Source organism: Pantherophis guttatus, chromosome 13 (assembly GCF_059756535.1).
Source record: "Pantherophis guttatus breed Tessera chromosome 13, ASM5975653v1, whole genome shotgun sequence".
NCBI classification, from domain to species: domain Eukaryota; kingdom Metazoa; phylum Chordata; class Lepidosauria; order Squamata; family Colubridae; genus Pantherophis; species Pantherophis guttatus.
In genome coordinates, this window is record NC_142075.1 from 17305925 (window position 1) to 17323328 (window position 17404).

The 17404-nt window shown below is 41.9% G+C and overlaps 1 protein-coding gene across 1 annotated transcript in view; it reads left to right on the forward strand.

The window, feature by feature from the left end:
• Positions 1–17404, forward strand: part of LOC117675734 (NAD(P) transhydrogenase, mitochondrial-like) — a 45253-nt gene that overhangs the window by 22808 nt on the left and 5041 nt on the right. Inside the window, exons 10-19 of the mRNA XM_034434680.3 lie at positions 917–1070; positions 4203–4364; positions 5810–5920; positions 6705–6850; positions 9719–9914; positions 13287–13520; positions 14342–14502; positions 15571–15750; positions 16352–16511; positions 16908–16989. Of these exons, the coding sequence (XP_034290571.2) occupies positions 917–1070; positions 4203–4364; positions 5810–5920; positions 6705–6850; positions 9719–9914; positions 13287–13520; positions 14342–14502; positions 15571–15750; positions 16352–16511; positions 16908–16989 (1586 nt within the window). The remainder of the gene's footprint in view (positions 1–916; positions 1071–4202; positions 4365–5809; positions 5921–6704; positions 6851–9718; positions 9915–13286; positions 13521–14341; positions 14503–15570; positions 15751–16351; positions 16512–16907; positions 16990–17404) is intronic.

Sequence of the window (17404 nt, forward strand, 5' to 3'; positions counted from 1 at the left end):
GCTCAGTGATGGCTAACCTTTTCTGGACCGAGCAAATGTGTGCACACGTGCCTGAACCCCCCAAAATGCAATGCGCATGCACCTCCTGCCCCGCACGCATCCCCTCCGCATGCACACATGGCCCACCACACGCACACATGCCCCCCGGGACGTGCCCCGTCCCCACGCATGAGCGTCAGAGACCCAACAACCAGCTGACTGGTGGGAGGCACACGCATATGCGCAGCAAAGCTGAACTGAGGTGACGGCTCGCATGCCCACCGAGAGGGTGCTGCGTGGCACCTGTGGCACGCGTGCCATAGGTTCGCCATCACGGACCTAGCTTGTATATGCACTCAGACTACATTTTAGCCCCGTCGCAAGCCTTTGTAAATTAGTAGTTTACACATTGTCTACACCAGTGGTGAAATTCAAATTTTTTTACTACTGGTTCTGTGGGCGTGGCTTTGTGGGCATGGCAGGGGAAGGATACTGCAAAATCTCCATTCCCTCCCCACTCCTGGGGGAAGGATATTGCAAAATCTCCATTCCCACCCCACTCTGAGACCAGCCAGAGGCGGTTTTTACCAGTTCTCCGAACTACTCAAAATTTTCGCTACAGGTTCTCCAGAACCTGCTGGATTTCACCCCTGGTCTACATACTGTTTTTCCCTCCAATTCCAAATCAACTGAAGTGGATCAGTTGAAATCAAGCAACATATAGAAGATTAATTGTAAAGACCTGAAGCAACTTCAGCTGATGGTAGAGATCAGAACCACGTTCTCTGAGTCAGCAAAGGGATGCTTTGGGCTAAATTTTAGCTTTTGACCCATCTAGACTCAATCTGTCTAGATTGTTCTTCTAACAGCCTCGCAATAAGATTTGTGACTTTCCATAGATTATTTTTAAGGACTCATCCTAATGTCTCTGCTACAGGAAGGGAGAACGATTTTTCCAGCACCTTTACCTAAAACTTTACCACCTGCTGCTCCAGTTAAGCAGAAGTCCGTTCAAGAACTAGAAGCAGAAAAACAAGCAGCCGTTTCACCCTTTAGAAAAACAATGACCTCAGCTGGAGTATATACAACAGGTATTTCTAAATGTTAAATTCATTCATTCTCTCTCTCCCTCTCCCTCTCCCTCTCCCTCTCCCTCTCTCTCTCTTTTTCTCTCTCTAAAGTATGAATTCCTCTTTCAAAGTTCATTGTGATACGCATTAAGAGATTTGCTAATACAGGTAGTCCTCGATTTACAACAGTTCATTTAGTGACCATGCAAAGTTCAAGGGCACTGAAAAATGTGACTGATGACTGTTTTTCCTCAGCTAAGACCTTTGCAGCATCCCCATGATCAGATACTTGGCAACTGCTTCATATTTATGACCGTTGTTGTGTCCCAAAGTCATGTGATCCCCTTTTGCGACCTTCTGACAAAGTCAATAGGGAAGCCAGATTCACTTAACGACCAGGTTACTAACTTATCAACTGCAGTGATTCACTTAACAAGTATGGCAAGAAAAGTTGTAAAAATGGAGTAAGAGTCGCTTAACAAATGTCTCGCTTAACAACAGAAATTTTGGGCTCAATTGTGATCGGAAAATTGAGGACTACTTGTACAATCTGTGGGAGATGACCTGGCTAAACCTTATTATTATTTAGGCCAGCCCTGCTTGTTGGAATAATAATGTTTTAAGGGCGCAACGAAAGGTACGCAGGTCGGGAATCCTACGAATCTCCGGGGGCAGCTCATTCCAGAGGGTAGGGGCCCCCACAGAGAATGCTCTCCCCCTAGGGTTGTCAGCCAACATTGCCTAGCCGACAGCACCCGGAGGAGCCCCTCTCTGTGGGAGCATACCGATCGATGGGAGGCTATCGGTGGCAGAAGGCGGTCTCGTAGATACCCAAGGGTCATGCTACGTGGAAATCTGCTTTGCAGTTTATCAAAAGTGTTCTCAACCGAGGAAAGAGGCGCCTGTTTTTTTCTACTTTTTGACACCAAAGTTTAGATATTATTTTAATTTTCTCTTAAGGATAGTCTTGAACTGATTTGATTAGTGGATGGAAGTGATACAGAAAGCTAGTTCCAAGGCTGTTGATTTCTCTGACAGATCTTTCCAATCCCTGTAGCTAACCCACACTTCTTAATCAGAGAAAGCCCTTTGGAGGCTATTATAATACCTTTGGGATTAATGAAAGTGGGAAAAAGAGAAATTGCTACTCATTTGAAGAGAGTCTAACGAAAGACAGGACATTCACTCACTTCTGTGGCCTCCTAGTTAAATAAAATTGAACAAAAAAATATGGGAAAAAATGCAGTGGTTTTGGGCGGGGGAGGAAGGTAAAGCACTGGTTTGTGACCTCCTTAGAGATGTCCTGAATAAACATTCTGTGTGGTACGTATTTATCTTTGCTGCCATATATTTTTTTTTCCTGCAGAATGCACCAGCAGTTCAGGCCAATTTTTAATGCCTTCCTGTTCAGTAATTTTCTTTTATCTGAGTCAGGTTGCCTTACTTTAAAAAAAAAAAATCAGCTTCGAGGAATGAGGGAGTGGACAGCAAAATGCTTCAGTGGAAGCTGTAAAAGGTATTATTCCAACCATATGTTTGAGCACAGTTCTGGTACATTCTTTTCTGAGAACGGGAAAGAAAACCCTGTTTTAAGAACGGAGTGGTCATGCCTTTAGAATGTTGAAAATTCCTGGCAATTAGGCTATGGAAAAGCAAAAACTTTATGATACTTGCAAAAGGCTAATTATACCATCTAAATGAATTAAGGTTAAATTGTATAGATAGATAGATAGATAGATAGATAGATAGATAGATATAGATATATATAGAGAGACTATAATTGGATAGACTATTATCTATCTATCTATCTATCTATCTATCATCTATCTATCCATCCATCCATCCATCCATCCATCCATCCATCCATCCTCTATCTCTCTTATCCATCTATCTATCTATCTATCTATCTATCTATCTATCTATCTATCTATCTATCTATCTATCTATCTACCTTTCATCTATCTATCTTAATAAATTGGTTTTGCAGAACAAAGATATGGACATTTAATTATCCATATTTTATCTGTACATATTTATTTATTTATATTTACTTATTTAGTCATTAAATTTTTATGCTGTCCATCTCCTCTACAAGGTGACCCTCCGCCTCACCTGCGCTTTGCCATCCAATTAAAATTTTAAAATATTTTTTCTTGGTATTGAATTGATTTACATGTAGAATTTCCTCAGCATTCATGGATTATGAGTCCGAGTGGTCAGTTTTATATGTGAATAGTCCAACCTAGACTGAATAGTCCAGGATAAAGGAGTAAGGAAAGGAAAGACAACACTGGGTTTAATTTAAATGAATGGGACACTGCTAATTTGCATAATTCCCATACAGTTATTGTATGTCTATCAATTCAGTTATTCTCTTTGGAGAAGCACAAAGGTTCACATCTCCAAATTTGCAAATTAATTACAATTAAAAGGAAAAAAATCTGGTTGGTTCACCAGATTAGGGTTGTATTGTATCAAAGATTAATACAGGGCAGTCAACCTCATGCTGATTCAGGAATTCTGGGAGTTGAAGTCCACAGGTCATAAAGTCATAGTTGCCCACACCTACTCCAGATGTTGGACTACAGGTCCGATAGCAGCTGGAAAACCCAAGCACTATAGTGAAATGCATCTGGAAGTTGCCCCTTTGGAGAAGGCTGATATATAGGACCCGGAGAAGGTAACTACAGCTTGTTCTCATTGGATGTTGTTGAAATTCCTGTGTGGTCTGCCTCCTTTAACCTTTTTCAGATGCTACAATAGAAGCCTTTTCCTCCAAAGCTAGTAACAAAATCAATGGGAACATTGGAGCCGTTTTTCATTTTGTAATTCTTGGGACATTGTCCCTTGAAGGTTTGTTCAAACAACATTTTTGACATGTCTAAAATGTTATTTCTTGGCATTTCCACATCCGGAGGCCAAAGCATTTTGGCACAGGCAAGTTGGCAAAGTGAATTTTAACCAGACAAGTCAACACTGGGGGGTGGGGGGGGAAGAAGGAATGCGAATTACATCCATAAAGTCTTCATATCCTTTTTTCCCCTAATGTCTGTTTTATTGCGAACCCAAAACAGAGTTGGACCCTTAACCAGTGGCATCTTTTTTTGGGGGGGAAATGCTTTAAGAATCCTAAATGCTTGCTCTTTTCTTTAGGTCTGACATCAGTTTTAGGACTGGGCCTCATCTCCCCCAATTCTGCCTTTACCCAAATGGTGACAACTTTTGGGCTTGCTGGAATTGTGGGCTACCACACTGTTTGGGGTGTTACACCTGCTCTTCATTCACCTCTGATGTCAGTGACCAATGCAATTTCTGGTATGTCCAACCTTTGCTTTGCTAGTTTTCTGTTTTAATACTTGGTGCAATAATGATCCTAGACGAGCTTTGTGAATAAAATGAAAACCAAGTTCCTTTCCCCTTAAAGATCTATCAGCCAAGAAGGGCCACTTATCCATATCTTTCTTCTTTTCTAGCTGCAGTGAGTTCTCTGCCATTGAATCTCTCTTATCTGTAGGTTGTTTGAAGGTAGCCCTTATGTTCCAACATCAATAAGTTTCTTTACATTACCAAGTCTTTGAAGGACATTTCAGGGCATCTCACAATTGAGTTTGCTTCATTCTTGTGAGAGTTGTTGATCGTTAAAGATTTTGATGATTATTTTTCTGTCCATGTTGTCTCACACAATCCCACCATGATTTTAGTGATTGAAAATTTACCATAACCAGTATAAATTTTGCCATGTTACCATTTTCATAAAACCTAGAGTTCTTAGACTTAGTTAATTACATTTTGTAATAATTGATAAGGGAAGTTGCTTGATTTTGCCTTAGTTGTTATAGTTTGCAAACCTGGCTTAGATTTTTAGAAGTTGTGTAAACAATTATGGTTTATTCAATAAATCCTGATTAACTGAAGACATGGCTTAGCATAAAAGTGTGAAACCAGATTTTGAACTAAACTTAGCAGATGCTGGAAAAATAAAGCTGAAATAACTGTAATGTTGAATGTAAAATATTAACATTAAACATTTAAATATTTAAATATTAAAAGATCAACGGGCAGGAAAAGAATTAATATCCTGACTGTGAGAACAATTCATCAGTGGAATGTTAGAAGTTGTGGCTGCTCCATTGCTGGAGGTTTTTAAAAATATTAGACAGCTATTTCTACAGAATGGTATAGGGTAGTGATGGTTAACCTTTTCGGCACCGAGTGCTCATGCACGCCAGAGCATCAGAACCTGGAAGAGAACAGCTGTCCGGTGCGCATGCACATGACGGAACCAGAAGAGCAACTGGTGACGGTGCATGTGCCCACCTTGGGCACATGTGCCATAGGTTCACCATCATGGGTATAGGGTCTCCTGCTTGAGTAGGGGGTTGGACTAGAAGACCTCCAAGTTCCCTTCCATTTCTTTTATTCTGTTACCTGTATTTGAGATTTGCTTCGTTTTTTTTAAAAAAAAATTCTCCTTGCCAATGCCAAATGTTAGAGATAACGAAGAAGCACTGTGGCTTTAGCACTTTGTGTAGCTTGGGTAGCAACGTTCTTTTCATTGGAATCCAACATTTTCCAACGAAATGCCTCTAGTCAACTAGTTCGGAAGATGAGTTGAGAGCTGTTGACAGTATGAGTAATCAAGCATGTTCAACCACAACAGGAAACATCTGCTATATGACAGAAGGTTTTTGAGCAGGAATTGCAAACTCGTCATCCCTTCACATTGTCACAACAGGTTCTTCAATTTTTGTTTCTCTTAGGACTCACTGCTGTGGGCGGCTTGGTGTTGATGGGAGGATCTTACTTACCTTCCAGTATGCCTCAGACATTAGCTTTACTGGCTGCCTTTGTTTCCTCAGTCAATATTGCAGGTACAAATTCACAAAGTGCATATCCACCGTGATGGCATAGTTAGTTAGAATGTAATATTGCAAGTGAACTCTGCCCATAGCCAGGTGTACGATCCTGACCGGCTCAAGGTTGACTCAGCCATCCATCCTTCTGAAGTCGGAAAAATGAGGATCCAGATTGTTCGGGGCAATATACTGACTTTATAAACCGCTTAGAGGGGGGTCTGTAAAGCACTATGAAGCAGTATATAAGTCCGTTGCTATTGCTATTTAGAATAAATATTTATATTTGCTCTGGCCATGGCTACCCATACTACCATCTCCCTTAGTATCCATGGACATCCTCTTAGGAACCCACAGGATTGATTTCTAGCCCACATTTGCCAGTTTGGGCTGGTGGTTAAGGCACTAGGCTAGGAGGTGGGAGACTGTGAGTTCTAGTCTTGCTTTAGCCATGAAAACTGATTGAGTGATGTTGGGCCAATCACCAGCAGATGTTGAGTTCTAGTCCCGCCTTTGCTATGAAAGCTGATTGATGATGTTGGGCCAATCACCAGCAGATGTTGAGTTCTAGTCCCGCCTTTGCCATGAAAGCCAGCTGGGTGACCTTGTGCCAATCACTCTCTCTTAGTCCAACTCACCTCACATTTGAGGTGTTGATTCATGTTAGTCACCTGGAGTTACTTTGTAAAAATAATAAAGGCAGAATATAAATAAAATTAATTAATTAATTTCCCAGTATAAATTAATTCTTTGTTTCATCCTTCTGCTTCATCTTAACCATTTGCATTTCCCCTCCAAACAGGTGGCTTTCTAATTACCCAGAGGATGCTGGATATGTTTAAACGTCCAACAGATCCACCTGAATTCAACTACCTCTATCTTCTCCCCGGAACAGTCTTTGTTGGTGGATATGGTGCATCTCTTCTCGGTGGATACAGTATTGAGCAGGTCAGAAATCTGGGCTGGTTTTTAGGCCCTATTTGTTCAGAACCAAGTTAACAGATCGATACTGAAGAACAGCTTCTCTGGAGAAAATGCTTCTCAAGATTCGTTAGTACCAGCGACACATATTTTTCAAGCAATGTCATGAAAAACAACAACACATCATTAGGTTCATGTGGTCTCTGAATTATGTACACAAATGTGCTCAATTTCTGCTTCCAGCACACAACAAGAAAGAAAAGCAGTCTTCCCTGCCTTGCCCCCAGCCAATAGTTTCACCCTTAATTTCATGCTAGATGCACAAAGGAACAACAACTTGGGCTACTTATGTGACAACGTTTATGGTGGGGGAGGCTAGCGAATAACAGAATAACAACAGACCTGGAAAGCACCTTGGAGGTCTTCAAGTCCAACCCCCTACTCAAGCAGGAGACCCTACACCATTTCAGACAAATGGTTGTCCAATCTCTTCTTAAAAACCTCCAATAATGAAGCACCCCACAACTTCTGAAGGCAAGGCGTTCCACCAATTTATGGTTTGGTTGAAATTTCTCCCTGGTTCTAGGTTGCTTCTCTCCTCCTTAGGATCTCACAGAATTCTACTCAATGGGAGGTCACTGGGAGACAAATAGGTGCACTTTCATTCCCCTGTGGGAGAATTGACCATATATATGAATAAGTAGACTTGTTTTATTATTGGTAAAAGAAAGCTCAAGAACGTATTGGTCGGAAACATGCGGAAGAGGCTTTCATTCTGCAGTGGATAGACAATGGCTAAAATGATACTGAAGATGAGGAGGAAGAGGAGGAGGAGACGGAGACTTGTTTTATCTTTACACATTCACCCAAGAGTTTTTAGTTCAATATCTAAGGAGGGTGAGGAACAAGACCATTCTGATTAAAGAAAAAGTAGCCCTTGCTAATCAAACCCAGAGAGAAGCACCACATGTTACATATAAATGCTCGGTCATGCCAGGTTTTCAAAGCATCTTGCTCTATGCATCAAAACCTTTAAAAAAAAAATCAAAGTAGGAATAAAAAATGGGCTGAGATGATCTCACAGCGCTGGTATTTTCAAAATGCATTTGAACTAGTGGTCTGCAGTTCTTCTGTGCACCGAATGATGATGAAAATCTTTAAAAAAAAAACTTGCTGCAGGAGAGGCAGAATAAATCTAGCAAGAATTAAAGTTTTACTAGGTCACTTAAATTTACAGCTAATTACTTCATCTGTAGCTACCCTTTGCCAGCAGATAGAGCTAAATGATTTTTCCACTTTACTCACATGCAAGTTATAATAAATGAATGAATGAATGAATGAATGAATGAATGAATGAATGAATGAATGAATGGATGGATGGATGGATGAATAAATAAATAAGTTTCAACTTATTTTCCAAAGCACCAGAGGGCAGGACAAGAAACAAGGGATGGAAACTAATCAAGGAGCGAAGCAACCTGGAATTAAGGAGCAACTTCCTAATAGTGAGCACAATTAACCAGTGAAGTCAGAAGTTGTGATTGCTCCATCACTGGAGGTTTTTAAGAAGAGACTGGACAGCCATTTGTCTGAAATGGTATAGGGTTTCCTACTCGAGCAAGGGGTTGGACTAGAAGACCTCCAAGGCCCCTTCCAGCTCTATTACTATTACTTTGCATAACATTTTGAAGGTTTACTCAGGAAGATTTTGAAGAGCAAAGACGGGGAAAGGCAAGCATGTTTATTTAGAGACAAAGCAAGCATTGAGATACAGTTTGTCTTTGACTTACGACCACAATTGAGCCCAATTGAGTTGTTAAGTGAGTTTTGCCTAATTTTCTTGCCAGTGATTCATGGTGTTTGTTCACATTTATGACTATTGCAGCATTCCCATGGTCACGTGACCACACTTCGGACACTTGGCAACTGGCCATGTATTTATGATAGTTGCAGTGTCCAAGGGGCATGTCATTCCCTTTTGCAACCTTCTAACAAGCAAAGTCAATGGGAAAAGCAGATTCACTTTACAAGCGTGGGACAAATTTAACAACTGCAATGATCCACTTAATAACTACGGCAAAAAAAGATCATAAAATGTTGCAAAATCTACTTAACAAATACAAGATAAATTTGGGGCTGAATTGTGATCGTAAGTCGAGGACTACCTGTACTTGCTCATAGTTTGGTGCAGGGAGATAGTCTTGTGACTTGGACGATGAGGAGGTTGGGGAGGAACGTGGGCCAGTTCTGGAATCTGGGGAAGGCTCTGATGGATGCTCTTTATCAGACACAGAGATAGAACCAGGGCTGTCCAACATTTCCCAGCCACCGGAAAGGCAGCTGCCTTTGGAAGCTGATATGAGTGAGGAGGAAGAAGAACAGCTGTAGCCTGTTCCAGATGCACATATGCGCAGAGCAGTTAGGAGAGGAGAACAACGGAGGACAAGGAGTCGACTCGGGAAGCAAAGCACACATGGATGCTGAATGGTCCCTCCCTGGCTGGGGAATAAATAGAAGGAAACGGGAATAGTTGTCGTAGGAGACAACAGTTCGTATTTCTGAAGATTTTGGCTCATTGCCTTTCGTGCCACAAAGACTGCTTGCCAGAATTTAATTTGCAGCCTTTTGGCTGGAAGCTCAGGGCCTTGCAATTATCACAAGGAACTGATAAGGTCTCTTACTACAGTTAACTCCTTGAAGGACTATTGCCTGGACTTTTCGGTGGGTGAATGCCATTAATTCACAAGAGGAAAATAAAGAGGGTTTTTTCATGACAAGGAGTCTTTTGTTTCTGCTAAGGTTGGGTCAGAACAGATAGGATGGCAAGTGAAACCTACATACATGAGGTCAATGCCAACTTTCCCTCTTACATGCTTTGCTTTTCTCCCTCTGCAGATGATGTACCTAGGTTCTGGTCTTTGCTGCGTGGGGGCACTCGCTGGCTTATCTAGTCAAAGCACTTCACGGCTTGGCAACGCCCTTGGGATGATTGGTGTTTCCGCTGGTATTGCAGCTACTTTGGGCAGCTTGAAACCTTCCCCAGAAGTACTGGCCCAGATGTCCACAGCCATGGCCTTGGGAGGCACCATGGGTGAGCTTTGGACAAGTGGTTTTGAAACCCTGTCCTAGGGAAATCTGATATTCCTAGAATCATGATCAGGCACCTTCAGTGAGAAGATAACTCTAATGGCGAAGGTATTCCCCAAACATACCTCTGTAATCATTCCAACAGAATACAAATTCAGGGAAATGTGTTTTCTAGGATAATTTCCAACTTAGTTTTCACTGGAGAAGCTTAAATAATATCTCACCTGTGAACTCGATTTTGCCATGCAGGTGGATCATAGATGGACCAACTTGTCAAGCAACCACTCACGTTAGAGCAGGGCTGTCAAACTCCCAGCCCGCAGGCCGGATGCATCAGGTGCTGGCCACGCCCACGCCCGGTTTAGCAAAGGAGGAAAAAGTCGTGATACGTCACATGACACCACAGTGACGACGCGAGTTTGACACCCCTGCGTTAGAGGCACCTGTAGGCAAAGGAACCACATTATTGACCCTACCTAGGGGAGTCATAGAAGAGAGGCACAATGACTAACTAGTTTCAATTCCCTTCACTGCAGCAGCATAATTAATTATCTGTTATGAAATGAATTTGAACCTGATTGCAGTGGAATCTCCAGCTACATTGGAGGGAGGCGTTAAGTGGGAGGCAAGTTTAGAATCTTTGCATTGCAGAAAGCAGCATAAGCTTGACTTCCTCCAGAATCCTCAAATCCCTATCTGATTGTTCCTAAGGGAACGCAGTCAGTCTGGCAAGATTCTTGTAACATAAGTGACTAATGATAAAAATTTCTGCTTCGGTCTATTCACAAGTGTTTCTGGTTGCTTGCACCTGACACAGATATTTGCAAAAGAGAGTCCTAATAGACATCTACTTAAATATGAGCCAGCAGTGTGTTTGGCTGCCAAAAATGCCAATGCAGTCCTAGGCTGCATTAACAAAGTGATAGAATAAAAGATCACATGAAGTGTTAGTATTGCTTTATAATGCCTTGTTAAATCACACTTGGAATAGTTTTACATCCAGTTTTATTCACCACGACATAAAAAAGATGTTAAGAATCTGGAAAGAGTGCAGAGAAGAGCAAGAAAGATGATTAGGAGACTGGAGGCTAAAACATATGAAGAACGGTTGCTGGAATTGGGTATGTCAAGTTAATGAAAAGAAGGAGTAGAGGCAGTGGTGGGTTGCTACCGGTTCACCCCGGATCGGGCAAACCGGTAGTGGTGGGAGGTTCCGGCCACCTGCCTGGACGTCTCTGCGCATGTACAGAAGCTTCTGCGCATGTACAGAAGCGTGTGTGTGTGTGAGCGTGCACGTGCCCATGAGTGAACAGGTAGTGACGAGATTTGAATCCCACTACTGAGTAGGGGAGACATGATAGCAGTGTTCCAATATTTGAGGGGCTGCCATAAAGAAGAGGGAGTCAAGCTATTCTCCAAAGCACCTGAGGACAGGACAAGAAGCAATGGGTAGAAAGGAGAGAAGCAATTTAGAACTACGGAGAAATTTCCTGACAGTTAGCACAATTAGTCAGTGGAACAACTTGCCTCCAGAAGTTGTGGGTGCTCCATCACTGGAGCTTTTTAAGAAGAGATTGGACAACCATTTGTCTGAAATGGTATAGAGTCTCCTGCTTAAGCAGGAAGACCTCCCAAGTCCCTTCCAACCCTGTTATTCTGTTCTATTAATGGATCCAGGGTGACACTTGACTACACAAAAACTATTCTTTCCAATTTCTTTACAAGATTACTCATGGTGTTTATAAGATGATCTTGATGCCCTGGCATCTAGTACTGCATTTTGGGGTCATAAGTTATGTTTAATTCCAAGAGGTGGAGCTCTCGAGTAAGAAGAAAATAATGAAGCGTACATAGTAAATGTAGGAAACATTTCATCTGGAACCAACCGTGCCAGCTCACTGCTACCATGCAAAGTAGTTTTCATGTCAGTAATGTTTATTCACAAATGTCATGTGGCTTCCTTCTTTTCGATTTCTCTCGGTGCCCTCATTTACGCCAGCAGGGTTTGCGAACTAACATGAAACAGAGAGGGTGCAGGCAAGGCGAAGATGAATCTGCTCTACCAAACAGAACCCAAACTCTTGTAAACACGCTCTGAAACGGATTTGTGTGAAATCTTATTTTAGTCCCCCCATTGGCATCAACAAGTGGAAAATCAGGTTTTCCAGCTTGCTTGCTTATTTATTAATAAAAAAACAATCTACCGCTTTTCATTTAGAAAACAAAAGCATTTCGCATTTTTTTTAAAGCGCTAGGCAATCGGATCCGACGCAAAAGCATAAAAAGCAAGAAGGCTCATGATTTATTTAAATATCTTGGGCAATCTGAGTAAAGCTGGCTTAAAGATTAGCCATCTGGGTAAGCCGTCTAAAATTGAAAAGAGCCTCACCTCTGTTCAGGTGTGTGAGCTATGCGAATAGCAACGCGAAGATTTGGGTTAGGGTTTCTTCTTGTTGTGTTTTCTGTACATGTGGGTAATTCTTCCACGTGAAATGGATCACTGGGTCAGTACTGCATTTCCTCCTCAATCAACTCAGCCAAAATAATTGATTCCTTTTAAAGTCACTGCTCATGATTCCAAACCAGGTTCTGACAGGTTCTGGAGAACCGGTAGAGGAAATTTTGAGTAGTTCGGAGAACTGGCAAATACCACCTCTGGCTAGCCCCAGAGTGGGGTGGGACTGGAGATTTTGCAATATCCTTATTTTGCATATACCAGGGGTATATTCTGAATCAAGGCAAAAACACTGCATTTGAAAACTATCATGTCTCCCCTAGTCCTTCTTTTTATTAAATTAGACATACCCAGTTCCTGCAACCGTTCTTCATATGTTTTAGCCTCCAGACTCCTAATCATCTTTGTTGCTCTTCTCTGCACTCTTTCTAGAGTCTCAACGTCTTTTTTACATCGTGGCGACCAAAACCGAATGCAGGATTCCAGGTGTGGCCTTACCAAGGCCTTATAAAGTGGTATTAACCCTTCACATGATCTTGATTCTATCCCTCTGTTTATGCAGCCCAGAACTGTGTTGGCTTTTTTGGCAGCTGCTGAACACTGCTGGCTCATATCTAAATGATTGTCCACTAGGACTCCAAGATCCCTCTCACAGTTACTACTATTGAGCAAGGTACCACATATACGGTACCTGTGCATTTTGTTTTCCTTAATGCCTAAATGTAGAACCTTGTTTTTTTCACCGTTGAATTTCATTTTGTTAGATAGCGACAACGTACCAGTCGTAACTTTTTTTCTTACCCTCAGAAGGGAGAGTACTTAAGGTTCATCGTTTACTGTCTTTCGATACAGGGTCAAGAGAATGAGGAAGCATAAAATCCATTTGTTTTCACCTTGGATCTCAATTGCTTCGTTTTGTAGGTCTCACCATTGCGAAACGTATCGAGATCTCCGACCTCCCACAACTGGTTGCTGCCTTTCACAGCCTGGTTGGTTTGGCCGCCGTTTTGACCTGCGTTGCTGAGTACATGATTGAATATCCCCACCTTGATTTACATCCATCCGCCAATGTTCTCAAAACCGTGGCCTACTTGGGCACTTATATTGGAGGTGTAACGTTCAGTGGTTCTTTGGTAGCCTATGGAAAACTGCAAGGTATGTCCTTCCGTGGTCAGGACACGTGGATTTTTTAAAATATGTCTGCTGAACTCAGCCTAATAGCACCAATGGCTTTTTTAAGCGGTAGGAATGCTATCCATACTGAATTTCCATAAAAGTTGGACATGTTATCAAGAGGGGGTTGGACTAGAACAGGGGTCATCAACCTTTCGGACCTCAGGGACCATTAAATTCATAATTTTAAATCCCGCGGACCACTAATATGAATTTTTTAAAAAAATAAATAGTATTTAAGGTAAAGGTTCCCCTCGCACATATGTGCTAGTCATTCCTGACTCTAGGGGCAGTGCTCATCTCTGTTTCAAAACCAAAGAGCCAGCGCTGTCCGAAGATGTCTCCGTGGTCATGTGGCCGGCATGACTCAATGCCAAAGGCGCACAGAACGCTCTTATCTTCCCACCAAAGCTGGTTCCTATTTTTTCTACTTGCATTTTTTACCTGCTTTCGAACTGCTAGGTTGGCAGAAGCTGGGACAAATAACAGGAGCTCACCCCGTTACATGGCACTAGGGATTCGAACTGCTGAACTGCTGACATTTCAGTCGACAAGCTCAGTGGATCAAGTGTTAAAATTAGTTTGGATGATCTAGCCAATCCTAGCCCAGTGCATCCCCAGTACACCACAATGGGTCTCTTCCTGCCCAGCCAAATAAGTCAGTTCTTCATTTCAGTCAGTTGGGGCAAGTGAGAGGACATGACACTGATGGAAAGAAATGACCTTCCCCACATTTTCAGCCCACCATACCCCAAGAGTTAATGAACTATTGACTTCAAACATTGCATCTCATTTCTTTCTAGGTGTGTTGAACTCTGCTCCTCTTCTCCTGCCTGGTCGTCATTATTTGAATGCTGGACTGATGGCAGCTTCAGTAGGAGGCATGATTTATTTTATGTTAGACTCCAGCTATACAGGAGGCATGGCCTCCCTTCTTGGAGTTTCTGGGCTCTCCTCAATAATGGTAGGGGTCAAAAAACTTTACTCCCCATTCCTTTAAATTGGGCAGATGAAAAACTGGAGATGAGCTGATGGCTGAGTCAGAACAATTGAGAACAGGGTTAGGCAAGAGCTGCAACCTTTCTGAATAGTGGTAGGCAGCTTGATATCCAAAGTAAAAGTAGGACTATATTGATACTTGCCTTGAAGCTTACCAGACTTTGTAGTTCTTCCTGATTTTATTTCCTTCTTTCTTATAGACTGTTTTAATTAAAAATGGCTGGGAGGCGGGAGATTCTGCATCTTCTTTTATTTCCAAGAATATGCTTGGGTCTCACATAAACACCATATGCATTCTTAGAAAATAAACATGGCAATGACTAGTCTGTTCTACCTGCTTAGAAGCAAAGATAAGTTGGAAGATGGTTGAGAGCAAGTTGATACAAGCTTAGGAAGCAACCATACAAGTCTTCCTTCTGGTTTTCTGTAAAACTATGCCCAGAATATGTGTTGGACACTCAAAAAGAGAGATTACCTGCTGAAGTCTGATCTAGCATGTGTTTGATTTCTTCAGCCTACTGTAGGAAACTCACAAAATAATCTCTTTTGCCAGCTCCAGATCTTAGTTTTACGTAATGAACATTGCTCATTAGGGAACCAGAGTTGAAAATACCCTCCACATTCAGAAAGAGGGTAGATACTGCTCATAGTTCTGTGTCTGAATATGGCCGATCAGAGTATAGAATTAGCTTTTCTCCTTTTCATTTTAAGGTGAAACTTAATAGCAATAGCACTTAGACTTCTGTACCGCTTCACAGTGCTTTCCAGCCCTCTCTAAGTGGTTTACAGAGTCAGCCTATTTCCCCCAACAATCTGAGTTCTCATTTTACCGACCTCGGAAGGATGGAAGGCTGAGTCAACCTTGAGCCTGGTGAGATTCGAACTACCAAATTCCAGGCAGCCAGCAGTCAGCAGAAGTAGCCTGCAGTACTGCACTCTAACCACTGTGCCACTGCAGTTCTTCAATATATTATTGTATAAACTTATATATATCTGCTCCACCTTTTCTCTTTTGGTGTATCAAAAATCACAGGGCGTGACACTAACGGCAGCCATTGGTGGAGCAGACATGCCTGTGGTGATCACCGTGCTGAATAGCTACTCTGGATGGGCTTTGTGCGCCGAAGGGTTCCTTCTCAACAACAACTTGATGACAATCGTTGGCGCGTTGATTGGCTCCTCTGGAGCTATCCTGTCTTACATCATGTGTGTGGTAAGGTCAGGTCCTCTGTGGTGGGCTCCATTGCGTTTTTTTTCATGGAAACAAGACGTGTTTCTTCAGTGGATCCTGTTTTGTGAATCTCCCACTTTGTAAATCACAACAGATTTCAGGAGGACCTATTGTGACAGACATATTCCAGCCTTGCCTGAATGTTTCCAGATGTTTTATGTGTCCTCCAAGTAGATTGCAACTCTCAAAATTCTTGGGACCCCATTCACACAATTATTGGAATTGCGTTTCCATACATGAAAGGCTACCAGGCTGGGGAAGGGTCCTGTAGAAAGTTGGCAGCTCTTGCCGCTCATTTAAAAAGCTTAAAGAATTAACTGTGAACAGGCATTTGCTTCAAAATAGTTCATTTTCTTTATTTCCGTCTAAGCATTATAATGATATACTAAACATTGAAACCATATTTCAGAATGAAGTAGGGTATTAAATTCTGGGATTGCAAGCCATGTTGTGAATTGAAGCTGTCATATACATTACATCCGTGCAGAGTAAAGAATGCTTAGAGTAGTTTCTTGCTTTATATTCATTGGAATCTTTCATTCACTGGAAGCTTTGGGTTAATGTATGGTTTATGGTTGGCCAGGCTATGAATCGCTCTTTACCAAATGTCATTTTGGGTGGATACGGTACGACGTCTACAGCTGGAGGAAAGCCCATGGAAGTGGTTGGAACGCATACAGAAGTTGGGATTGACCAAGCCATTGAAATGATCAAAGAAGCAAACTCTATCATCATTACACCAGGTAAGAGTGAGCAATTAACCAAAGACCAAAGATTTCTACATGAGCGACCTAGACTAACCTAGGACTAAGGAGCAACTTCCGGACAGTTAGAACAATTAATTAGTGGAACCACTTGCCTCCAGAAGTTCTGAATGTTCCCACACCGGAATTTTTAAAGAAGAGATTGGACAACCATTTGTCTGAAATGATATAGGGTTTCCTGCCTGAGCAAGGGGTTGGAACTAGAAGACCTCCAAGGTCCTTCCAGTTGTATTATTCTGTTATTATGTCTGGTCTGATGGTCTTCCTAACACTTCCCTAGCCTTAATGCATGTTTCTTCTGCATTCAGTGTTCCCCTAACAGCCTCTGGATTCACTCTCCATGTTCTGATTGAGTTTTTCCCTCCCTCACTTTAGGTTGGGGTTTGTGTGCAGCTAAAGCTCAATACCCCATTGCTGATATGGTAAAAATGCTGAACGAACAAGGAAAGAAAGTCAGGCAAGTAAACCCCAATGTCAATATACTGTGTATATATATATATTCCAGTGATGAAATGTAAAATTTGTTACTACCGGTTCTGTGGGCGTGGCTTGGTGGGGGTGGTGGTAATGTGACTGGGTGGGCATGGCCAACTTTTTTTTTTTTTTTACTTTTAAAAGCATTTCTTCTACAACTGAAGAAGTTGTAAAAAAATGCTTTTAAAAGGCTCTGACGATCCCAGATGAGTTGCCTGATCGTCAGAGGCTTTTTTTTCTTTTAAAAGCATTTTTTCTACAACCTCTTCGGCTGAAGAGGCTGTTAAAAAAATGCTTTTAAAAGGCTCTGACGATCCCAGCTGAGCCGCCCGATCATCAGAGGCTTTTTTTTTTAACTTTTAAAAGCATTTTTTTGGCCGAAGAGGTTGTAGAAAAAA